The sequence below is a fragment of the Heptranchias perlo genome, chromosome 20 (genome assembly GCF_035084215.1).
Source record: "Heptranchias perlo isolate sHepPer1 chromosome 20, sHepPer1.hap1, whole genome shotgun sequence".
Classification (NCBI taxonomy): Eukaryota; Metazoa; Chordata; class Chondrichthyes; order Hexanchiformes; family Hexanchidae; genus Heptranchias; species Heptranchias perlo.
The window spans coordinates 10,132,646-10,158,446 of NC_090344.1; the positions used below are offsets into that span (position 1 = coordinate 10,132,646).

Below are 25,801 nucleotides of genomic sequence, written 5' to 3' on the forward strand. Positions count from 1 at the left end.
CTTGCAATCCTCCAGTCCTCAGACACCACTCCCATATCCAAGGAGGATTGGAAGATTGTGGTCAGAGCCTCCACTATCTGCACCCTTACTTCCCTCAATAATCTAGGAGGCATCCCATCTGGACCGAAAGACTTTTTTACTTTGAGCACTACCAATATTTTAAGTACCTCCTCTTTATCTATTTTTATCGTCTCCAACATCACTACTACCTCCTCCTTTACTGCTACAATGGCAGAATCCTCTTCTCTGGTGAAGACGGATGTAAAGTACTCATTTAGTGCCTCCGCCATGCCCTATGCCTCCACAAAAAGATATTGTTTTTTTCCCAAATCGACCCACCCTTCCTTTCACTACCCTTTTACTGTTTGTATGTTTATAAAAGACTTTTGGATTCCCTTTTATGTTAACCGCCAATCTATTCTCATACTCTCTCTTTGCACCTCTTATTCCCTTTTTTAGATCTCCTCTGTACTTTCTTTATTCAGCCTGGTTCACTACGATATTATGAACCTTACATTCGTCATAAGCCTCCTTTTTCTTTTCATTTTAATCTCTATCTCTTTAGTCATCCAGGGAGCTCTAGCTTTGGATGCCCTTCCTTTCTCCCCCGTGGGGATCTGTCTGCTCTGTACCTGAACCCACTCCTCCTTCAAGGCCTCCCATTGTTCAATTACTGTTTTGTTGCCAATTTTTGATTCCAATTCACCTGGACAAGATCCCTTTTTAACTCACTGGAATTAGCCCTCCTCCAGTTAAGTATTTTCACATTTGTTTGTTCCTTGTCCTTTTCCATAACTATTCTAAACTTAATGAGATTATGATCCCTGCTGCCCCACTGAAACATGCTCCACCTGCCCCACTTCATTCTCGACACCGAGGTCACCGCTGTACTCACATTCACTCTCTCACATTCACTCTCTCACATTCACTCTCTCACATTCACCCTCTCACATTCACTCTCTCACATTCACTCTCTCACATTCACTCTCTCACATTCACTCTCTCACATTCCCTCTCTCACATTCACTCTCTCACATTCACTCTCTCACATTCGCCCTCTCATATTCACTCTCTCACACTCACTCTCTCACATTCACTCTCTCACATTCACTCTCTCACATTCCCTCTCTCACATTCACTCTCTCACATTCACTCTCTCACATTCACCCTCTCACATTCACTCTCTCACATTCGCCCTCTCACATTCACTCTCTCACATTCACCCTCTCACATTCACTCTCTCACATTCGCCCTCTCACATTCACTCTCTCACATTCACTCTCTCACATTCGCCCTCTCACATTCACTCTCTCACATTCACCCTCTCACATTCACTCTCTCACATTCGCCCTCTCACATTCACTCTCTCACATTCACCCTCTCACATTCACTCTCTCACATTCACTCTCTCACATTCACTCTCTCACATTCACTCTCTCACATTCCCTCTCTCACATTCACCCTCTCACATTCACCCTCTCACATTCACTCTCTCACATTCGCCCTCTCACATTCCCTCTCTCACATTCGCCCTCTCATATTCACTCTCTCACATTCACCCTCTCACATTCTCTCTCTCACATTCTCTCTCTCACATTCTCTCTCTCACATTCTCTCTCTCACATTCACTCTCTCACGCTCTCTCACATTCACCCTTTCACTCATGGTTTAGGACCACTGAAAGATGATGCGATGGATTTCAGCGCAGGGAGAGTGCGTGGGACGGGGATTTACAGCTTCGGGGGATAAAGAGAGGAAAGAATGTTCCATAGCAACTAGAAGAGCCTGTTCTGAATTTCTATCCTGTATTTACAGTGATTACTTTTGTAAACTCATTTTACAGGGTATGAGAAGGGGAGGATTTGCAGACAGGAAACTCAAACCAAAGATCATGTCAAGATCTGACAGAGTCACTCGATTCATCTGGACCTGAATGTCATCGGCCTTTGAATGTGGAAGGAGAAATGTTCGTCTGTTCTATTTCTGAGAGTAGATTTCAAACATCAGTGTGAGTGGAAAATCACCGAGACACACACACCCGAGTGAGAGTGTTCCAGTGCACTGACTGTGGAAAGAGCTTTAACCATTTACACAGCATGAAAAAACACCGCACCATTCACAGTGGGGAGAAACCGTACACGTGTTCTGTGTGTGGACGAGGCTTCAACTGATCGTCCAACCTGGAGAGACACAAGGACACCCGGACCACGGAGAAACCGTGGAAATGTGGGGACTGTGGGAAGGGATTCAATTACCCGTCACTGCTGGAAACTCATCGACACAGTCACACTGGGGAGAGGCCGTTCACCTGCTCTGTGTGTGGGAAGGGATTCACTCGGTCATCCACCCTGCTGACACACCAGCGAGTTCACTCTAATGAGAGATCTTTTAAATGTTCTGACTGTGGAAAGAGCTTTAAAAGCACATACATGCTGCTGAGCCACCAACGTACTCATCCTGGGGAGAGGCCGTTCACCTGCTCTGTGTGCGAGAAGGGATTCGCTATTTCATCTGAACTGCTGACGCACCAGCGAGTTCACTCTGGGGAGACAGCTATTAAATGTTCTGATTATGAGAAGAGCTTTAAAAGCACAAACGAACTGCTGGAACATCAACACACTCACACTGGGGAGAGGCCGTTCATCTGTTCCGTGTGTAAGAAGAGATTCATTTGGTCATCACACCTTCTGTCACAGGAGCGAGGTCACTCTGGGCAGAGGCCGTTCACCTGCTCCGTTTGTGGGAAGGGATTCACTCAGTCATCCCACCTGCTGGCACACCAGCGAGTTCACACTGATAAGAGACCTTTTAACGTTCCGACTGTGGGAAGAGGTTTAAAAGCAAAAGGAATCTGCTGACACACCAACGCACTCACTGGGTAGAGGCCGTTCTCCTGCGCCATGTGTAAGAAGAGATTTACTTGGTCATCCCACCTTCTGTCACACCAGCGAGTTCACACTGGGGAGAGACCTTTAAATGTTTTGACTGTGAGAGGGCTTTCAAAGCACAAATGATCTGCTGAAACACCAACGCACTCACACTGGGGAGAGACTGTTCACCTGCTCCGTGTGTGGGAAGAGATTCACTAATTCATCCCCCCTTCTGAGATGGGTTGCACCCAAGCAGAACTGGGACCAATATCCTCGCGGGGGCATTTGCTCGTTCTGTTGGGGAGGGTTTAAACTGGTATCGCAGAGGGATGGGAACCAAAGGGCAGATACAGATAGGACAAATGCAGACCAGGAAACGGGAAGTAGAAATGCAGTTAGTTACATAGTTAGCGACTCAGAAAGGCAAAAGAAGCAAAGGTTAAATAGTGTTCAGCACAGGAATTTGACGGGGTTAAAGGGCATATACTTCAATGCAAGGACTATGACAAACAAAGCAGATGGGGTGATATAAATAGTGTTCAAAATTATGTGGGGCCGGGATAGAGTAGACAGGAAATACGTGTTTCCCCTAGCGGAGAGTTCAAGAACTAGAGGACATAGATTTAAACTGATTGGCAAGAGGATGAGAGGTGACATGAGGAAATTTTTTTTTACCCAGAGGGTGCTGGGTGTATGGAATTCACTGCCCGAATTGGTGGTCGAGGCAAGGACCCTCAACTCATTTAAGAAGTACCTGGACCTGCACCTAAAGTGCTGTAAGCTGCAGGAATATGGACCGGGTGCAGGAATGTGGGATTAGAATGGGGACCTGGTTGTTCTTCAAGCCGACACGGACACGTTGGGCCGAATGGCCCCATTCTGTGCTATATCTTTTCTATGGTTCTCTGGTTACCTTATATCCATTAATACCAGGTTTTGGCTGTTGTCAGAAATAGTCTCTTCGTAGTCATCAATTGTAGGATTTAAACCACTATTTTCAGGATTATAATCTAATCCAATCTAAGAACTGGTTCCTGACAACAACAAGACCACCACGGTACTGGTATTATGGTTGAAGGCAAAACAGATTTATTCAGCACATCACAATTAGTACAAAAAAGGTGATACTTAAAAAAAAAGAAAAAGTCACAGTCTGTTCCTTGAAACCTCGGAAGTATCCCTCCAAGTGACTGCGGCGCGGTCTCTCTCTCTCTCTCGCTGTGATCTGTTGACTGAAGAGTTCTCTTTTTTCTTGCCAGAATCTTGTGCGCCTTCCTCAGATTTTGAGGTCTCTTCTTATCCCCTTTTTCAGTCTATGTGGAAGTTCACTATCACATCCACATCTCTCAGCCTCACCATTATTCATGTCTCTCAACCTTCAGAAGTTACATTCCAAGCATAACTCCTGGTACCATCCGTGCCTTGTTACAGATTTAACGGTACCTTATCTTGGAGTTTACATTGCCAGCCTTCACAAAACCGTTTGTATAAACAGACTTCTATTCGCTAGCTTGTGGAGGCTCGAGATAGAGAGGCCTGAGCCTGCGTGACTCCTTGATTTAATTAACCTTCAGTCCCAGTTATCTACGTCTTTTAGACATTATGCTATTCCAGCACATCCTCCCTTAGTGCCTCTGATTTACCCACAGTCTGTTAATTCCCACTTTAATGTTGTCAGCATCCTATTAGTTTTAACTGCAAACTTGACTATAATAACCATCATGCATCCTTCTCGGCCCACCAGCACTTTCTTATTGAATACACGTTACATGGTTCATACTATATTAATACACAGTACAGTTTACATTTATTGATTCATAGATTCATAGTACATTTCATTGTACTTCTCCTATTGATTATAATTATACTAAATTATATCTGTTAATGGGTTAATCCTTACACATTGTTCTTGTTCTTCCTGACTCATAAACACCATTGTACAGGAGCCTTCTGTTCCATTCCGAGGAGCCCTGAACCATAAAAGGGAGCGGCTGGGACACATTTCTTACACGCCTCAAGGCTAACCCGCACGGCGACTTTGCTGTCAGGAAAGAGAGACAAGAAAGACCAAAGTGCCGTTTGCCCCTCTCAGTGTGGCCCTGAAGGACTGTGTCCAGGCTGAAGTTCTGTTCCCACCGGACGATCCTCCCCCCAGATTGTCCTTTCTGAGCTCCAGTCAGGTGATGCTAAACACTCAGGTGTTGAAGACCAAAATCGACAACAAGGTGTTTGAAACTAAGCTGATTTATTTAACATGTATCCAGAAAATTAAACTCCAGCCCACTTATAGGGGTTATTAACATCAGCAGAAACAAACCCCAACTGTCAGAATGAACATGGGTCAGTCCTGGAAGGGATTAACAGCAGAATCCAACCCCTGCAGTCATATGTGAACTCGCTGGTGTCTCAGCACGTGTGATGAATGAGTGAATCCCTTCCCACACACGGAGCAGGTGAACAGTCTCTCCCCAATGGGCGCGAGTTGATGTGTCAGCAGTTCATTTCTGCTTTTAAAGCTCTTCTCACAGTCAGTGAATTAAAAGGTCACTCAATAGTGTGAACAAGTTGATGTCTCAGAAGGTGGGATGAATTAGTGAACCCCTTCCCACACACGGAGCAGGTGAACAGTCTCTCCCCAGTGTGAGTGTGTTGGTGTTTCAGCAGATCATTTGTGCTTTTAAAGCCCTTCTCACAGTCAGAACATTTAAAAAGTCTCTCCCCAGTGTGAGTACCTTGGTGTGTCAGCAGATTCCTTTTGCTTTTAAACCTCATCTCACAGTCAGAACATTTAAAAGGTCTCATATCAGTGTGAACTCGCTGGTGTCTCAGCAGGGTGTATGAACGATTAAATCTCTTCTTACACACAGAACAAGAGAACGGCCTCTCCCCAGTGTGAACTCGTTGGTGTCTCAGCAGGTGGGATGACCGAGTAAATCTCTTCTTACACACAGAGCAGGAGAATGGCCTCTCCCCAGTGTGAGTGCGTTTGTGCGTCAGCAGATTAATTTTGCTTTTAAACCTCCTCTCACAGACGGAACATTTAAATGGTCTCTCATCTGAGTGAAGTTGCTGGTGTATCAGCAGGTTGGATGACTGAGTGAATCTCTTCCCACACACAGAGCAGGAGAACGGCCTCTCCCCAGTGTGAACTCGCTGGTGTCTCAGCAGGGTGGAGGACTGAGTGAATCTCTTCCCACATACAGAGCAGGAGAACGGCCTCTCCTCAGTGTGAACTCGCTGGTGTATCAGCAGGGTGGAGGACTAAGTGAATCTCTTCCCACACACAGAGCAGGAGAATGGCCTCTCCTCAGTGTGAACTCGCTGGTGTGCCATCAGGTGGGATGATCGAGTAAATCTTTTCTTATACAAGGAACAGGAGAACGGCCTATCCCCAGTGTGAGCGCTTTGATGTCTCAGCAGATTAATTTTGCTTTTAAAGCTCCTCTCACAGTCAGAACATTTAAAAGGTCTCTCATCAGTGTGAACTCGCTGGTGTCTCAGCAGGTTGGATGACTGAGTGAATCTCTTCTTACACACGGAGCAGGTGAATGGTCTCTCCCCAGTGTGACTGTGTCGATGAGTTTCCAGCTCTGACGGGTAATTGAATCCCTTCCCACAGTCCCCACATTTCCACGGTTTCTCCATGGTCCGGGTGTCCTTGTGTCTCTCCAGGTTGGACGATCAGTTGAAGCCTCGTCCACACACAGAACACGTGTACGGTTTCTCCCCGCTGTGAATGGTGTGATGTTTTTTCAGGCTGTGTCACTGGTTAAAGCTCTTTCCACAGTCAGTGCACTGGAACACTCTCACTCGGTGCTTTTCCGCTGACACTGTTGTTTGAAATCTTCTCCCACAGAGGCCGATGATATTCAGATCCTGATGAATCAAGTGACTGTCAGATTTGACGTGATCTTTGGTTTGAGTTTCCTGTCTGCAATTCCTCCCCTTCTCATACCCTGTAAAAGGAGGTTATAAAAGTTATCACTGTAAATAGAGGATATAAATTCAGAACAGACAATTCTAGTTTCTATGGAACATTCTTTCCTCTCTTCTTCCTCTAAAGATGTAAATCCCCGTCCCACACACTCTCCCTCCTCCTTGTGCTGAAATCCAAACCCATCGCATCACCTTTCGGTGTCCCAAAACCATGAGCAAAAAGGTGAGAGAGCATGAGAGAGTGAATGTGACAGTGGGTGAATGTGGGAATGTGAATGTGAGAGTGAGCGTGAGAGAGTGAATGTGAGAGTGCGTTAGAGAGTGAATGTGAGTACAGCAGTGGGCTCGGTGTGGAGAATGAAGTGGGGCAGGTGGAGCATGTTTCAGTGGGGCAGCAGTGATCATAATCTCATTAGGGTTAGAATAGTTAGGAAAAGGACAAGGAGCAAACAAATGTGAAAATACTTATTAAATGGAGGAGGGATAATTTCAGTGAATGAAAAAGGGATCTTGTCCAGGTGGATTGGGATCAAAATTTGGCAGACAGAACTGCAATTGAATAATGGGAGGCGTTCAAGGAGGAGTTGCTTTGGGCAGAGAGTAGACAGATTCCCACGAGGAGGAATGGAACGGCCTCCAAAGCTCGAGATCCCTGGATGACGAAAGATACAGAGAGCACCATTTCTCCTTCATTTGCAGACGCTCCCTGTCCGATCACCATTTCTCCTTCATTTACAGACGCTCCCTGACCATCACCATTTCTCCTTCATTTACAGACGCTCCCTGACCGATCACCATTTCTCCTTCATTTGCAGACGCTCCCTGACCATCACCATTTCTCCTTCATTTACAGACGCTCCCTGAGAATTCCCAGTTTACACCGCGCACGCGCGGGCCCGCGGCCTTTTGTTGAGAGTTGGTTCGGAGCGAAACGGGAGAAACCGGAAACCGGCGGGTAGTGAGGGGGGATAATGTTCACTGTTTTATATTCGGGTCTGGGGCCGCACTCGGGGTTTGTGAAGCCTGAGCCTGGGCCTGAGCCCGGACCCGGGCCCCGGGGTTTATTGATCCTCTTGCTCCGATCCTCTCACCTGCACCGAACACGCTCCTCCCGCAGCCTCGACTGGCCGCGCATGCTCAGGACACAGTGAACGATAATGAGTCAGACTGCGCCTGCGCCCTGTGCTCCACTGATTCAGATAGGGCACAATCTGTACCGCGCAGCATGCTGGGTGATGCAGCCTCCATTGCTTATCTTAATTTCTGGCCGAAAAGGAAATCGATTGGAAGCAGGAAGAGCGCGTTTGGACCAAGGATCAGAAAATAAACTGAAACCCCAGCCCTTGGTGCCATTCTAACCGGCACAAACACACAACGTTGACGCGCCACCGCCCCCCGTCCCCACTTTGGTGAACTCCAGAAATTATTTTTTTCGGTAACTTTTATTCATTTTGTTTTATTAAATGTTGCAACTGACGCGTTCAATTAAGGTTTATTTTCCAACTGCACCTCAGTTTGCCAGTCTCACCATTAACCCCGTCCTGGTGATTAAGGAGAGTTCCGGACCAATCGGAGGAGCGTAAATTTATCGGAATTTCCGAAACTTGTGGGGTGCCGCAGGGATCAGTGCTGGGGCCTCAACTATTTCCAATATATATCAATGACTTGGATGAAGGAACAGAGTGTCTTGTGGCCAAATTTGCTGATGATACAACGATAGGTGGAAAAGCAAGTTGCGAAGAGGACACAAAGTGTCTGCGAAGGGATGCTGACAGGTGAAGCGAATGGGCAAAAATTTGGCAGATGGAATATAATGTGGGAAATGTGAATTCATCCACTTTGGGAGGAAAACATATAAAAAGCAAAATATTATTTGAATGGAGAAATACTACAAAATGCTGCGGTACAGAGGGATTTGGCAGTCCTCTTGCATGAAACACAAAAAGTCAACATATAGATGCAGCGGGTAATCCGGAAGGCAAACAGAATATTGGCGTTTAGTTCGAGGGGGTTTCATTGTTAAAGCAGGGAAGTCATGCTACAACTGTACAGGGTGCTGCTGAGACCACATCTGGAGTACTGAATACAGTTCTGGTGCCCTAATTTAAGGAAGGGCATACTTGCATTGGAGACTGTTGAGATAAGGTTCACTAGGTTGATTCCGGGAATCAACATAGAGGAAAGATTGAACAGGCTGAGTCTATTGTCATTGGAGTTTAGAAGAATGAGAGGAGATCTTATTGAAACATACAAGATTCTGAGGGGACTCGACAGGGTAGATGCTGAGAGAATGTTATCCCTCATGGGGGAATCTAAAACGAGGGGGCATAGTCTCAGAATAAGGGGTCGGCCGTTAGAGACGGAAATGAGGAGGAATTTCTTCTCCCAGAGGGTCGTGAATCTTTGGAATTCTTTACCCCAAAAAGCTGTGGACGCTGAGTCATTAAATACATTCAAGGCTGAGTTACACAAATTTTTGATCAGCAAGGGAGTTAAAGGATTTGGGGAAAGGGCGGAAAAGTGGAGTTGCGGCAAACATCAGATCAGCCATGATCTCATTAAATGGCAGAGCAGGCTCAATGGGCCGAATGGCTTACTCCTATTCCTATCTCGTGTGGACTTTTGGTCTTATGGTAAATTGACAGGAGTTATGATCGGACAGTTGGTCCTCCAGCCAATCGGAGTGTTTGAGGGTCGGGAGTTGTGGCACCGAATGGGCGGGTCTAAGCCCAGATGTCCGTCATTGTCTGAAGCATCGTTTTTAAAAATTAATTAATCTTAAGCTCTCGGAGAAAATCGTCCTTTCTGTTGTGTCTTGAAAGAGATGAAACCAGATAAGGAGGAGCAAACATTTAATCATTTGTTAGAAAAACACATTAATTAAAAAACAGCCAACATTGATTATTTGAGATAATTCAATGCTACTGATGAAGGGAATGTCATGGATGTTGTGTAGATGGATTGTGAAAGATGTTTGATAACATGCCAGACAGGAGGCTTGTTGATAAAATGAATATTCGCTGTATTTGAATGAGTGGGGCAGTGTGGATAGGAAGTTGTTCAAAGGGCAGAAAACAGAGAGTAGTGTTTAATTGATGTTCATCAGACTGGAGGGATGTAAACAGTGGTGTCCCCCAGGGTCAGTGTTGGGACCATTGCTCTTCTCAATACAGAGAATGATCTGAGCTTGGGTATGTGGGACACAAGGTGAAAATCTCCAGATGACGCCAAAATTGGCAGCGTGGGGAACTGTGAAGAGGAGTCAGTGACTTCATTGTGACGTCCACAGGTTCGGAAACAGGCGGGTGAAGTTTAATGGAGAGAAATGTGACGTCATACATTTTGAGAGGAAGTAAATTGAGATGAAATGTAAACTAAATGGTCAAAGTTTAAAAGTAGAGGAGCAGAGAGACTTAGGGGTGGAAGGTTCTAACTAAAGCATTGTCTTATTAATTAACAAGTCTGAGAGTCAGCAACTTTAATGCCTTATTAACAAATATATGAGAAAGTTCTCTTTCCTCTACCGTACCAGAGGAAACATGCAAGCCCACCGTGTACATTAGATGATCCCGCTGGATGGAACCTCAGGCACCCTGAGTTTGATTTCCGGTGTTTCCTGTCCCGACTGCCCCTTACATCATGTTCCCCTCACTTTTATACACTGTAGTGATCTAACTCTGTCACTGGAGCTGGAACTTCCCTAGCCTGTGGTTTACTAGGACACATTGCTTGGTTCCCAGCAGTTATTTTTCTTCAGTAGCGTTCTCATGACCCCTAAACTATATGTGACTCCAGACCCACAGCAATGTGGTTGATTCTTAATTGCCCTCTGAAATGGCCTAGCAAGCCACTCAGTTGTACAATCTCGCTAAAAAAAAGTCATAATTAGAATAAAACCGGACGGGCGCCCCTGCATCGGACCACTAGGCACTGGACACGACAAAGGCAAACCAAGCCCAGTCGACCCTGCAAAGTCCTCCTCACTAACATCTGGGGACTTGTGCCAAAATTGGGAGAGCTGTCCCACAGACTAGTCAAGCAACAGCCTGACATAACCATATGAACAGAATCATGACTTTCAGCCAAAGTCCCAGTCTCTTCCATCACCATCCCTGGGTATGTCCTGTCCCACCGGCAGGACAGACCCACCAGAGGTGGCGGTACAGTGATATACAGTCAGGAGGGAGTGGCCCAGGGAGTCCTCAACATGGACTCCGGACCCCATGAAATCTCATGGCATCAGGTCAAATATGGGCAAGTAAACCTCCTGCTGATTACCACAGAGAGACTGGGACTTGCACATTCCCCTCAAAGTCACACACCATCCCGACTTGAAAATATATTGCCGTTCCGTCATCGTCGCTGGGTCAAATCCTGGAACTCCCAACCTAACAGCACTGTGGGAGAACCTTCACCACACGGACTGCAGCGGTTCATGAAGGCGGCTCACCCAACACCTCCTCAAGGGCAATTAGGGATGGGCAATAAATGCTGGCCTCGTCAGCGACGCCCACATCCCATGAATGAATATAAAAAACTACGCTGCTTATTGTAAATTAGAGTCCTGGAATCAAAGAAATTTACGGCATAAAAAGAGGTCATTCGGCCCATTGTGTCAGTGCCGGCCGACAAACAACGATCCTGCTTAATCCCACTTTCCAGCCCTTGGTCTGTTGCCTTGTAGATTACAGCACTTCAAGTACAGACCCACGTACTCTTTAAATGCGATGAAGGTGTCCGCCTCTACCATCCTTTCAGACAGTGAGATCCAGACCCCCACAACCCTTGGGTGAAGGAATTTCTCCTCAGCTCCCCACTAATCCTTCTACCAATCACTTTAAATCAAAGCCCCTCGTTATTAACCTCTCTGCTAAGGGAAATGGGTCCTTCGAATCCACACTCGGCCCCTCATAATTTTGTTCACCTCGATTAAATCTGCCCTCAGCCTCCTCTGTTCCAAAGAAAATAACCCCAGCCTTTCCAATCTTTTCCCTTAGCTAAAATATTACAGTCCAGGCGACATCCTTGTAAATCTTTCTTGCCTTGTATAAAATGTCTGCTATTTGAAAGTCGTGATATTGATCAAAGTCTGCGTTAAGTTTTGTTGCCATTTGTGATCTGTTACCTGACACTTTAAATGTTGCCGACCTTTAACTGTAACTCACAGTGTCTGAACAGTCACTGGTATCATTAGCCTTTTATATATCTTCTTGCGCTCCATCTCCTTAACAACACGAGCTGATCACAGCAATGTTTCCTTCAAATGGAATCTCATTGTGAAAAATGCACAATTTCAAAGCGAAGCATCATATGCAAGATTGGTAGGAGATGCGACTGGAGGGAATGGGTCTGGGGCAGTGGGAACATCTCTTGAGCATTAAGATATTCAGTATCCGAAGAAGCTGGGAGATGAGGTCGTTGTGTCTATTTATCCAGGTATCTGCAAAATCCATCGTCTCTCAATGCCCAGCATCATTCTACCCCTCTCCTGCTTTCCAGTTAAGGTTTTTTTCTCGTTGAGTCGCAGTATTTGCTTTGAACATCTAATTCACCGGCATCTGGAGGAGCAGAGGAAGCTGGAGATAAAGTAGTGACAGAAACAGAAGGAGATGGCTCGTGATGGCAGAATCTTGTGTGTGCCGGTTGCTTCAAGTGAGACATGACAGTCCTGCGTTGCCTTGCATCATTCCAAGGAGCTGCACTGTTTCGGTGCGTGCGTTTTGGAAATGGAAACAGTTCCACCAGCAGCTTGTGGTAATATTTCCCCTCACTGTCCATTTCATGTCCCTGCCGACCCGCACTTGGTGCTGTCATTGTCTGAACAACTCTTTCATGTTCTAACAGTAAATTCCATTTTGTGCGAGCAACTTGTCTGGGACGAAAGTGACGTGAGTTTCAAAGGGACAAGTCGGAAAGGCAGCGTTGGTCTGCTTGCTTGAATTAAAATTGCAGCGGATTCGCTGGTGGTCGAGTGCTGATGATTCGGAGCTCTCGCCGCCGCGGCACCATGTTTGATTCCCGATCAGGGAACTTGACTTTCCTGGTGTTGTTCAAAATAGCACCAACCAAATTCACCCGACTGAGCACAAAGCTCGCTCCTGATCATCATGAGCAATTTCACCGCTCCTGCCTGAACAGCCAGCAGCCCATCATTCTTCAATTTTACAACCCATAAGAGCGATACACAATGCACTTTCTTGCCTTCTGTAAAATGCCTCCTGTTCGAAAGTCGTGCCGCTGATCAAAGTCTGCATGAAAGTTTCTTGCCATTTCTGTCATGATTTGGAAAAGATCTGCTGCCTGACACTTTAAATGTTGAAGAACCTTTAAAAGTAGATCACAGTGTCCGAACAGTCATTGTTATCATTCGCCTTTTATGTATCTTCTTTTACTCCATTTCCTGAACAACACCAGCTGATCACAGCTTCGTTTTCTTCAAGTTGAATCCCAGTGTGAAAAAATGAACAATTTCAAAGCTAAGCAACGTGTGCAAGATTGGAAGGAGAGTGCGAGTGGAGATAATTGGCTTGGATCAGTGATCTCTTGAGCATTCAGACATTCATTATCTGAAAGAAGCACGGAGATGATATTTTTGTCTCGATTTATCAGTGTAGAAAAGAAGCAGGGAGTTGAGATCCTTTTCTCCATTCATCCTGCTATCTACAAAATCCTTCGCCTCTCAATGCCCAGCATCTTTCTTTCCAACTCCTTGCTCTGCAGGGAAGTCTTGGTTTCATTAATTCTCCGTGTTTGCAGCAAACATTTAATTCACCTGGCAGATCTGGCCTTGTCTTCCAGTCATAATCATCCTATCGTGTTGACATCATGTTAGCAACTGAAGATAAGCTGTTTTATGTTCATGGAATGCATTCGAGCCTGTTTTCTAGATCAATATGTCGAGGAACCAACAAGGGAACAGGCTATTTTAGATCTAATATTGTGTAATGAGACTGGATTAATTAGTAATCTGAAAGTAAATGATCCTCTGGGGAAGAATGATCATAATATGATAGAATTTCAGATTGAGTTTGAGAATGATGTCGTTAAGTCCGAAACTAGGGTCTTAAATCTGAACAAAACCAATAGCGGAGTTATGAGGGGTGAGTTGGCTGAGATGGTTTGTGAAATTAGATTAAAAATATGATGGTAGATAATCAATGGCGAACATTTAAAGAAATAATTCATAATTTCTCAACAAAATTACATTCGGTTGAGGATTAAAAACACCACCGGAAAAGTGGAGAAATTAATGATGGAATTCGGGTAAAAGAGGCTTATATTCTTCCCAAAAAGAGTAGTAAGCCTGAGGATTAGGAGGGTTTTGGAAATCAGCAAAGGATGACCAAGAAATTGAAAAAATGGGAGAATATAGAAAGAGGATAAACCAGTAGGAAATGTAAACATGAATTGTAAGAGCTTCTACAAGGGAATTCGGGGTTACGGGGAGCGGGCAGGAAATTGGACATGAATTTAGATTTGAGGTTAGGATCAGATCAGCCATGATCTTATTGAATGGCGGAGCAGGCTCGAGGGGCCGATTGGCCTACTCCTGCTCCTATTTCTTATGTTATTATGTTCTTAAGAATGTTTAAAGGAAGAGATTAGCGTATGTAAACATGGGTCCTTGGAGACAGAGACAGGAGAATTTATATTGGAGAATAAGGAAATGGCAGAGACGTTAAACAAGTATTTTGTATCTGTCGTCATAGTAGAAGACACAAAAATCATACCAGAACTATTGGGGAACCAAGGTTCTAATGAGAGCGAGGAACCTAAAGCAATGAAGATTAGTAATGAAAAAGTACTGGAGGAATTAATGGGACTAAAAGCTGACAAATTCATTGGCCCTGGTGGCCTACATCCAGGGTTTTAAAAGAGGTGGCTGCAGAGATAGTGGATGCATTGGTTTTATCTTCCAGAGTTCCCATGATTCTGGAAAGGTCCCCATGGATTGGAAGGTACCAAAAGTAACCCCGCTATTCAAGAAAGGAGGGAGAGAGGAAACAGGGAACTACAAGCCATTTAGCCTGACAATAGTAGGAGGGAAAATGTTAGAATCTATGACTAGGGACTTGATAACAGGACACTTAGATAATCATAACATGATTAGGCACATGCAACACGGTTTTGTGAAAGGGAAATCGTGTTTGACTACTCTGTTAGAGGTTATGAGGGTGTGGATAGCAGGGTAGATAAGGGAGAACCAGTGGATACAGAATATTTGGATTTTCAAAAGGTAATCGATAAGGTGCCACACAAAAGTTTGTTAGACAAGATTAGGGCTCATGGGATAGTGGGTAATATATCAACATGGATTGAGGATTTGTTGATGTACATAAAATAGAAAGTCGGAATAAACAGGTCATTTTCGGGTTGGCAGGTTGTAACTAGTGGGGTGCCGTGAATATCAGTGCTTGGGCCTCAGATATTTACAATCGATATTAATGACTTAGATGAGGGGACCGAGTGTAATGTATCCAAGTTTGCTGACGATACAAAACTAGGTGGGAAAGTAAGCTGTGAGGAGGACGCAAAGAGGATGCAAAGTGATACAGACAGGTTAAGTGAGTGGGCGAGAAGTTGGCAGATGAATTATAACGTGGGGAAATGTGAGGTTATTCACTTTGGTAGGAAGAATTGAAAAGCAGAATATCTTTTCAAAGGTGAGAGACTGCGAAATGTTGGTATTCAGAGGGATTTGTGTGCTCTTGCACACGGATCACAGAAAGTTAACATGCAGATGCAGCAAGCAATTCGAAAAGCAAATGGTATGTTGCCCTTTATTGCGAGGTGGTTGGAGTACAAAGATAAGGAAGCCTTGCTGTAATTATATAGGGTTTGGTGAGACCGCATCTGGAGTACTGTGTACAGTTTTGATCTCCTTACCTGCGGAACGATACACTTGCCTTAGAGTGGATGCAACAAAGGTTCACTCGATTGATTCCTGGGATGAGAGGGTTGTCTTGTGAGGAGAGATTGAGTAGAATGGGTCTATATTCTCTGCAGTTTTCAATGATCAGGTGATCTCATTGAAACATATAAAATCCTTAGATGGCTTGACAGGGTAGATGCTGGGATGCTGTTTCCCCTTGCTGGAGAGTCTAGAGCTAATGGTGTTAATCTCAAGATAAGGGGCCGGCCATTCAGTACAGAGATGAGGAATAATTTCTTCACTGAGAAGGTTGTGAACTATTGGAATTCTCTACCCCAGAGGGCTGTGGATGCTGAGCCATTGAATAGATTCAAAACTGAGATAGATAGAATGTTGGACACGAAGGAACTCAAAGGATATGGGGACAGGTCGGGAAAGTGAAGTTGAGGTCGAAAATCAGCGATAACCTTATCAAATTGGCGAAGCAGGCTCGAGGGACTGGATGGCCAACTCTTGCTCCTTTCGCTTATTTTGGTCCGTTGGAAAAGCAGAACTTTTAAAAGTTTTCGCCTGAACAGGGACTTGAACCCTGGGCCCTCAGATCACTACCTGCTCTTAAAAGTCTGATGCTCCACCGACTGAGCTATCCAGGCTCGCTGTTGGATTAGTTTCCATCATACAGATTCATGGTCGGACTCTGAATTATCCCTGTCGATGTCGAATTCGGGGGAGTATCCCTTTTATCGAATTTTCAGCAACGTGTTGAGGAGAATCCTTGTTTCTGTTGAATATGATGAAAGAAACATGGACAGGGAACTCGTGATTTTGCAATTCTTCTTGTTTGTACAAAATGTATTGTCATTCGTAAGCAGCAATTAAAAAAAATACTTTACCCAATGGCTCCAAAGCTGAACTTGTTCCACACGGGAGCTGGAAAACGCCTCTCGATCTTTCAGCCGATCAACAATTGAAAGCGGAATAATTTCACCCGTTGCACCGTGACACCAGGCAGCAGATTTGCCTCCCGAATTTTCCCTGCACGACTCTTCAAACCGATCAATACCTGCTTCACTGAAAGAAGAATTGTGTGTTTGGTTCTTTCGATTTAAAGATGTCGTGCCGGCCGCTTTACCATTTCAGCTGTCGCCAATTGCCCCCTGTCCCTCCTTTTAACAAATAAACTCTCACCTGCTATTGCAAGACGGGAGGCCAGAGGAGCCTCAGTGCCCACATGGGGACATGAAGCAGTCGATGCGTTATGGAACCGGTTGTACCTTGAACTCCATTCGAAATGTTGAGCAGTTTCATCTACTTTAGATGGCGCTGGAGCTCACAACCCCAGCATTTCTCGAGCGTATAATTATTGTAGAAATAACGCGCGCTGACCAATTGCGCCACTGGAGCCGCGCACGGTCTGTGTCACCAGTGCTCGCATCAAACAGCTTCATCCTCGGTCTCTCAATTATCGCTTCCTGATCTTTCCCACACAGAAGCCTCCAGCCAAGAGGCGATTCGTCAAACATCCGCAGTGACCGTTAAAAGCCGTGGCATCGGGGAAAAAAAACCCAGACCATCATAACTTTTAATTATATTGTAATTATTATTAACTTCAGGAGAATTATTTTCATGCTACTTTGAGGAATTGGATAAATTGGGAGCTGAAACTAAGAAACTCTCCCTGGGATGTCGTTGATTGAAGAGATGGGCGTTATTTCATTTGAAAACCGAGGCTCGGAACTTCCTGATGGAGAAGTGTGACAGAAGATTGTGGTTAGTGGCAGTTGTCGGGGAGATCGAGAGGAGAGGGAGAAAAGTCAAAGTCACTGCTGTGACAGCTCAAGTGCTCCGCTTATCTGTAATATTTAAAAAGTAATGTACAGTACAGGACAAAGCGATTTAGTATCGGTTATCAAAAATATTAAAGTCCAGGGTTCAAAGGCGGATTCGTAAAAAGGGAACGGATTTAACCGCCAGACCGAAATCATTCCACATGAATCTGAAGCGTCTTGGGGAAAACGGCAGTGCGAACTGTTATGTTCGTGTCATGACTTGAAAGACCCTCCAATTACCGACAGTATCTTTGAACGAGTTGTGCAGCAAAACCGCGAGAGAAGCCGCTTTGCATTCGTCAAACGTGTAAGTGACGATATTGGGGTTGATAAGGGTCGATTTCAATTATTTGAAATCTCACCACGTGACCCGAAGATTGACCGCAGAATCGAGTTTTCCCTGTAAGTCCTGAATTGAAGGAAAAGGCACAACAAGCAGGTCAGAGAAATGAAGAGCAGAAAATGTGGATGAAACTTGCACGAGTGAAAATCCCTGTATGTTGGAAGACTCAGTCCCCAGTGGTGGAGAGGATTGGGATTTCAAGCTGTCTCACAGCTCACACACACACCATTGGTTCATTAAATCACCTTCAACAACTCGAATACATCATCACTTAATCTTCTGTACACAAGGAAATACAAATATTTTCTATTCAACTTGTCCGCATAATTTAACCATTTTAGCTCCGGTATAATTCTGGTGAATCTGCGCTGCACCCCCTCCAAGGCCATTATATCCTCCCTGAGGTGTGGTGCCGAGAACTGAATGCAGGACTCGAACTGTGGTCTCATCAGAGTTTATATAACTGTAACATAACTTACACCCCTTTGAATTCCAGCTCCCTTAAGATAAAGGCCAAATTTCCATTTGCCTTTTGAATTATTTTTTTGTAACTGTTCACTGACTTTTCATGATTTCTGCACTTGGACCCGTAAACATCTTTCCTCTCTACAGTTCCTAGTTTCTCACCAGTTGGAAAATATTCTCATCTATCTTGCTTATGTCCAAAGTGGATGATCTCACACTTTCCCATATTGAAAGATTGAACAGTCTACGGCACTTTCCATAGAAAATAGAAGGCTGAGGGTGACATGAAATAGGACTTTAAGATTATGCAAGGGTTTGAGAGGTCAGAGGTATTTGCAATTTTGTGGGGTGGAGTCCAAAATTGGGGCCATAAATATAAGATCGTCACATTTGATCCAATATGGCATTCAAGATAACCATATTTACAATGAGGCTCGCTGAAATGTGCAACTCACTACCACAAGGAATAATTAAGGCGAAAAGCATGGATGCATTTACAGGGAAGCGAGATAAACACAGGGGGGAGAAAGGAATATTCGAGTTTGCTCATTGGGTTAGATGAAGAGGGGTTGGAGGAGGCTCGTCTGCAGCATTAACACCGGCATAGTCTAGTTGGGCCGAATTGTCTGTTTCTGTGATGTACATTCTATGTAATTCTATGTAAGCTCCATCTGCCACAGTTTTACCAACTCACTTCATCTGTCAATTTCGCTTTGCAACTTTATGCTCCCATCTACATTACTCACTGTGTCACCTAACTTGGTGTCGTCGACAAACTTGGATATATGGCTCTCTATTTCTTCATTTGGTTCATTTATACATATAGTAAAACGCTGATGCCCCGGTACAGATCCCTGGGGGACACCATTAATCATATCCTGTCAATTTGAGCACAGATCCATTATCCCTACTCTCTGTCTCCTACCTCCAAACCAACTCACGACCCATGTCAATAGGTTGCTTTAATTTCCATGTGATCTCATTTCTGTTAACAGTCTCTTATGTGTTCGCTTATCGATTGCCTCTGGAAGTCAATATACATATAACACCCATAGACACTGCATTATCTACCACATTATTACATCTTCAAGAAGTTCAGCTCGTTTTGTTACACTTGACTTACCCTTTACAAATCCATGCCGGCTTCTCTGATCAATTCATATTTATCCAAGTGCTCAGTCACTCTTCCCTAATAGCAGATACCGGTAACTGCCCGACAATAGACGTCAGACTAATAGGTCTATAATTTCCTACTTTATCTCTCCTCCCATTCCTAAATAATGGAATTACATTGGCAATTTTTCAATCCATGGAACAATTCCTGAAACAAGAGAGTTTGAACGATCATGACTGAAGCATGTACAATTTCCTCACCTACTCCTTTTAATCCCCTGGGATGGTCACCATCAGGTCCTGGAGATTTGTCTATCTTTAATCTAATTATTTTCTCCAATACCATTATTTTACTTCGATTGAATCCCCTTGATTTATTTCTGGGTTCGATGAGGTCAGGGTATAATTCTCGATTCGAGCTTCATACCCCGGAGAAACCCAAATTTAGCCCTCGAATTTTGATCTTGACGTGTGGTTCAAACTTTTGTAAAGAGGGAAAAGAAGTCCACAAATTACTCCACCTGAATCTCAAGCGCTTTCGGAAGAAGTTCAGTTCAAACAATCTGGACTTTAAAGGCACCTCAATGACCTACACTTTCATTGAACGAGCTTTCTTTGCAATTGCATTCCGCCTTGAAACCGCTCTGGGCTTTCATCTCACTGAAGCAGAGTGTGTCCGCTTTGTATCTGTGAGCATGTCGGTGACGAGGTTCGCTTTGATATCGGTCGCTTATAATTTTGAAGATCTCGTCAAGTTCAGGGAAAAGAAACCGAGAATCGAATTGTCCCTGTAAGTGATGAATTGAAGGGATTGGTGCTTCAAGCAGATCTGGAAAATGCGCAGTGCGGTGGATCAGGAATTCCAAATCCACCCTCTCGCCACTCGGCGATCATATTGACTGAGCTTTATTCTGGCCCATTGTCAGCGCGCTGAAATCGAGTATTTCACGGCACGTTTCTCTTAACTTCACAGTTGCTGGTTTAAGAGTGAAGACCGGCTCGTTGGATTTTCACACCCGCAAGCTTCAACCATTGATTGTGGAAAAGTAAACTGACGGTGGACAGCTGTTATATTAGTCACTGCAGCCTCAAGGTTTAGCTCAGTGAATTGCTGGTTTAGCAGGTGGACTCTTCACTTGTCTCGATGGTGCTATTGGTTAGATTGATTCGAGCCCTTATTTTATTTTTCCTGAGGATTCATCGCCTCAAAGTTCCATAGTTTAATGTGTGTTTTGTCTGCAAGAAAATGTACCGTGATCATTGCCGGTTGAGCAGAGCGAATATTCCACCATTTACCCTGTGGAGTAAAAAAAAACCTTGTGATCGCAAAGCAGGCACATTAAACCTATAAAGGAATGGAACATTGGCTTCACGGAAATCACAATTCATCTTGACAGACAAGGTCCCGAAAGGCTAATTCGCTGTGACATGGAGATTTCTGTAGTGAGCGAGACCACACTGTTTCTATATTCAGAGAATAAATGTCGCACCCTTTATGTTGGAAAAGCAAAACGGTGGGGATTTTTGTCATAGCCCGATGCCTTTCGTGTTGTATCAATTGTCCATCTTTGCGTTATTTTCATCTTGATCGCATACCTAGTTAGAGCGTTCTTGTGATAAACGGCGACAATTGCCTGTTATTGATAAATTTAACAACGGCTGCACCAGATTCCTGGTGTCAGAAGCACTGAGCATTTAATCCCACTCTTAAGATACAGTCTGTAAAATGATGACATTTCATCACATGCAAAGCACAAAAATCAAAGCTTCCTACCACTCGCTGTGTAAAGAAGTTTTTACTCATGTCACCTTTGGTTCTTTTGCCAATCACCTGAAATCTATGCCCTTTGGTTCATGTCCCTTCCACCAATGGGAACAGTTTCACTCTATCTACCCTGTCTAGGCCCTTCATGATTTTGAATATCTCTGTCAAATCTCCTCTCAGCCTTCTCAGTTCCAAGGTGAACAATCCCAGCTTCTTCAGTCTATCCATGTAATTTAAGTCCCTCATCGCTGGAATCATTCTCGTAAATCTCCTCTGCGCCCTCTCAAGGCCTTCACATCCTTCCAAAAGTGCACTGCCCAGAACTGGACCCAATACTCCATTTGTGGCCGAAATAGTATTTTATAAAGGTTCATCATGACTTCCTCTTTATAAAGCCCAGGACCCCGACTGCTTTTTAAACTGCTTTCTCAACCTGCCCTGCCACTTTCAACGATTTGCGCACATGTACCCCCAGATCCCTCTGTTCCTCTCACCCTTTTAGAATTCTGCTCTCTAGTTTATATTGCCTTTCCTCTTTTTTCACACCGAAATGCATCATCTCGCATTTTTCCGCGTTAAACTTCATCTGCCACGTGTCCGCCCATGTCACCAGCGTGTCCATATCCTATTCAGGTCTATCCACCTCACTGTTCTCTACCCGTCCACGTTTTGTGTCATCTGCAAATATTGATATTGTACCATTTACTCCCAAGCCCAAGTAAATAATATATATCAAGAAAAGATGTTATCGCAGCACCGACCCCTATGGAACACCATTGCCCACCTCCCTCCAGTCCGAAAAACAACCGTTCACCACAACTCTCTGTTTCCTGTCATTTAGCCAGTTCTGTAACCATATTGTTTTTGCCCCCTGTGTTCCATGGGCTGCAATCTTGATCAATAGCCTACCACGTGACACTTGATCAAACGCTTTTTGAAAGTCCATATACACCACGTCAACTGCATTGACCTCATCTACCCTCTCTGTTACCTCATCAAACAACTTTATCAAGTCGGTAAAACACGATTTGCTTTTAACAAATCCGTGCTGGCATTCCCTAATCAATCCACACTCGTCCAAGTGACTGTTCATTCTGTCCCGGATTATCATTTCCAAAACTTTCCCCATCACCGAGGTTAAACTGACTGACCTATAGTTGCTGGGTTTATCTTTACACCATTTTTTTGAACAAGGTTGTAACCTTTGCAATTCTCCAGTCCTCAGGCACCATCCTCATATATAAGGATGTCTGGAAGATTATGGCCAGTACCTCTGCAATTTTCCCCTTTACTTCCCTCAGCATTCTAGGTTGCATCACATCCGGACCAGTTGACTTATCTATTTTAAGTACAGCAAGCCTTTCTAGTACCTCTTCTTTCTCATTTTTTAGCCCATCCAGAATCTTAACTATATCTTACTTTACCTAGAATCTGGCAGCATCTTCTTCCTTGGTAAAGACCAATGCAAAGTAATCATTTAGTACATCTGCCATGCCCACTGCCTCCATGAGTAGATCTCCTCGATTGTCCCGAATCGTCTCCAACCCTCCTCTTACTACCCGTTTACTGTTAACTTGTCTGTAGAAGAATTTTTGATTCCCTTTTATGTTTTCCGCTTTCTTATGCTCTCTCTTTGCCCCTCTTATTTCCTTTTTCACTTCCCCTCTGATCTTTCTCTATTGTCTCTGGTTGGCACTTGTGTTATCAACCTCACACCTGTCATACGCCACTTTTTCCCCCTTCATCTTACTCTCTATCTCTCTTATTATCCATGGAGCTCTGGCTTTAGTTCCCCTACCTTTCTATCTCGTTGGAATGTACCTTCTCTCTACCCGAATCATCTTTTTAAAAGCCGCCCACTGTCCAATTATAGTTTTGTCAGACAATGTTGGATTCCAATTTACCGGGGCCAGATCTGTTCTCATCCCACTGAAATTGGCCCTCCTCCAATTGAGTATTTTTACTTTAGAGTTGACAGAGTCCATTTCCATAGCTATTCCAATCCTTATGAAACTGATCGCTGCTCCCTAAATGCTCCCCCACTTACACTTGCTCCACTTGGCCTGCCTCATTCCTTTGAACCAAGTCCAGCAATGCCTCCTTCCTCAGTGGGCCAGAAACGTACTGGTCGAGAATGTTATCCTGAACACATTTCAAAAATTCTTCCCCTTCTTTGTGCCTTGTATTATTGTTATCTCAGTCTACATGAGGATATTGGAAATCCCCGGTTATTAATACTCTATGGCTTTTGCACCACTCTGTAATTTCCCTGCAAATTTGTTCCTCGATATCCGTCCCACCAGCTGTTGGCCAATAGAATACACCAAGTAGTGTAATCGCACCTCTATTGTTCCTTAACTCGAACTCAGTACCAGGAGAAATTCCCTCGTTCCTGAGCACTTTGTATTAAGCAGAAGTTAGCAGCAATCAGTGTTTGTAGTGGGACTGAGAAATGCATGAACAGGCGGCACCCTGTAAAACAGAGCTCCAAGTATCGGTTTAAATAAAGTCCTGAACTGACAGGGCGGAGGGCAGATGAGGATTGAATTAAATCCCAATTCACTGAATCTGAACAAGGTTTAAATAAGTGAATCTGTCAGGAGTGGGATTCCTGAGTTTGTGTGGTAGCTGAAACTGGATTGGTCCCGTTCTGTGAAGAAAGAATGGCAGGCGGCTCCCAGTGAGGGCTCAGGCCGGGACTGGCAGCTCTCCGCTGGGAACGGCTGGATTCGAAGCGGGGCTCCTGCGCTTTTGCTGTTGCTGCTTCCGCCTCTTCGAGTCCCTGTGGCGGTCGGTACCGATCTCCCTCCTATGGATCAGGATCCAGCTACTTGCTGTAGACCTCGTGGCGCAACGGTAGCGTGTCTGACTCCAGATCAGAAGGATGCGTGTTCGAATCATGTCGGGGTCATTGCATTTTCGCAACGTTTCAGCGTCACTCTGTTTTATCGCGGGGCAGTCTTTCAGGGATGGTCTGTTCACTGTATGTAAAATAATATTTATCACAGAATGAACACACCACAGAAGGAGGCCATTCGACCCATCAATTCCTTACCTGCTTTTTGTAAGAACAATCCCATTGGTCCCATTCCCCGTCCCATTCCCCGTGGCCCTGCATTTTCCCCTTCAAGTATTTATAAAATTCTTTTTGAAAGCCACGACTGAATCTGCTTCGGGCAGCGCATTCCAGATCATAACCATTCGCTGGGTAAAAAAGATTTTCCTCATGTCTCCTTTGGTTCTTTTGCCAATCACCTCAAATCTGTGTCCTCTTGTTCCCGACACTTCCGTCAATAGGAACAGCTTCTCTTTTTTAACATTATCTAAACCCTTTATGACTTTGAACACTTCCATCAAATCTCCTCTGAACCTTCTCTGTTCTAAGCAGAACAACCCCAGCACGGCGTAAATGCGGTCAATTAGCTCCAATGTATTTATTTGGGCATTAAACAAAACGTGAAAGACTGGCAAGGCGATTTGCGAACAAAGCTCGTTGCTTTAAGACAATAAATCTAATCGCTGTGTGGGCGCTGGGTTCAAATCCGACGACTGATAGAATTTCTGGCAATGTTCATTTTGACCTGTTCGCAGAAAACCCGCTTGTAGTGCGATGGAGCAGATGATGTGAAAGAAGCTGAAAGTGAAAGTGCGGATATTAGTTTGATCACAGTGACTGGACAGGTTTCCACAGGGAAGGGCCTCAAACACTGAAGATTCTTTCCAGCAGAGTGGGACAGGTGATCAAAGTGACCGGACTCTAGCGGCGCAATCAGTCAGTGCGCGGTCCTGAAATGACATTACATGATCGGGAAATGGCGAGATTGTTAATTCGAGTCTCAGCTAAGTCAAACAATCCTTTTGCTTGTGAACATTTCGACCAGAGTTGAAGGTACAATTGGTGTGCTCCAAAATGCATCTACTTATTTGAATTGACATGTGGTTCCTCCGGACCACTCTGTTGCAAAGTTTAGTATTTTTTTATTCGTTCATGGGATGTGGGCGTCGCTGGCGAGGCCGGCATTTATTGCCAATTCCTAATTGCCCTTGAGAAGGCGGTGGTGAGCCGCCTTCTTGAACCGCTGCAGTCCGTGTGGTGACGGTTCTTCCACAGTGCTGTTAGGAAGGGAGTTCCAGGATTTTGACCCAGCGACGATGAAGGAACGGCGATATATTTCCAAGTCGGGATGGTGTGTGACTTGGAGGGGAACGTGCAGGTGGGGTTGTTCCCATGTGCCTGCTGTAGTCCTTCTAGTTGGTAGAGGTCGCGGGTTTGGAAGGTGCTGTCGAAGAAGCCTTGGCGAGTTGATGCAGTGCATCCTGTGGATGGAACACACTACAGCCACAGTGCGCCGGTGGTGAAGGCAGTGAATGTTAAGTGTGGTGGATGGGGTGCCAATCAAGCGGGCTGCTTTATCCTGGATGGTGTCGAGCTTCTTGAGTGTTGTTGGAGCTGCACTCATCCAAGCAAGTGGAGAGTAGTCCATCACACTCCTGACTTGTGCCTTGGAGATGGTGGAAAGGCTTTGGGAAGTCAGGAGGTGAGTCACCCACCACAGAATACCCAGCCTCTGACCTGCTCTCGTAGCCACAGTATTTATATGGCTGGTC

The 25,801-nt window shown here is 44.7% G+C and overlaps 1 protein-coding gene and 2 non-coding genes across 3 annotated transcripts; 2 read left to right on the forward strand and 1 right to left on the reverse strand.

Annotated features, from left to right (window-relative positions):
* The first annotated feature begins 2,429 nt into the window (after positions 1 to 2,429).
* On the forward strand, positions 2,430 to 20,478 carry LOC137335908 (gastrula zinc finger protein XlCGF71.1-like). The gene is made up of 2 exons (XM_068001425.1): positions 2,430 to 2,739; positions 20,402 to 20,478. Exons 1-2 carry the CDS (start codon positions 2,430 to 2,432, stop codon positions 20,476 to 20,478), a joined length of 387 nt encoding a protein of 128 aa, XP_067857526.1.
* Positions 16,246 to 16,331, reverse strand: trnak-uuu (transfer RNA lysine (anticodon UUU)). Its single transcript is given in 2 exon segments — positions 16,246 to 16,281; positions 16,295 to 16,331. It is a non-coding gene; the product is annotated as a tRNA-Lys (tRNA).
* Positions 20,479 to 24,032: 3,554 nt separating the features above from the next.
* trnaw-cca (transfer RNA tryptophan (anticodon CCA)) lies at positions 24,033 to 24,104 on the forward strand. Its single transcript has one exon. It is a non-coding gene; the product is annotated as a tRNA-Trp (tRNA).
* Positions 24,105 to 25,801: the final 1,697 nt, after the last annotated feature.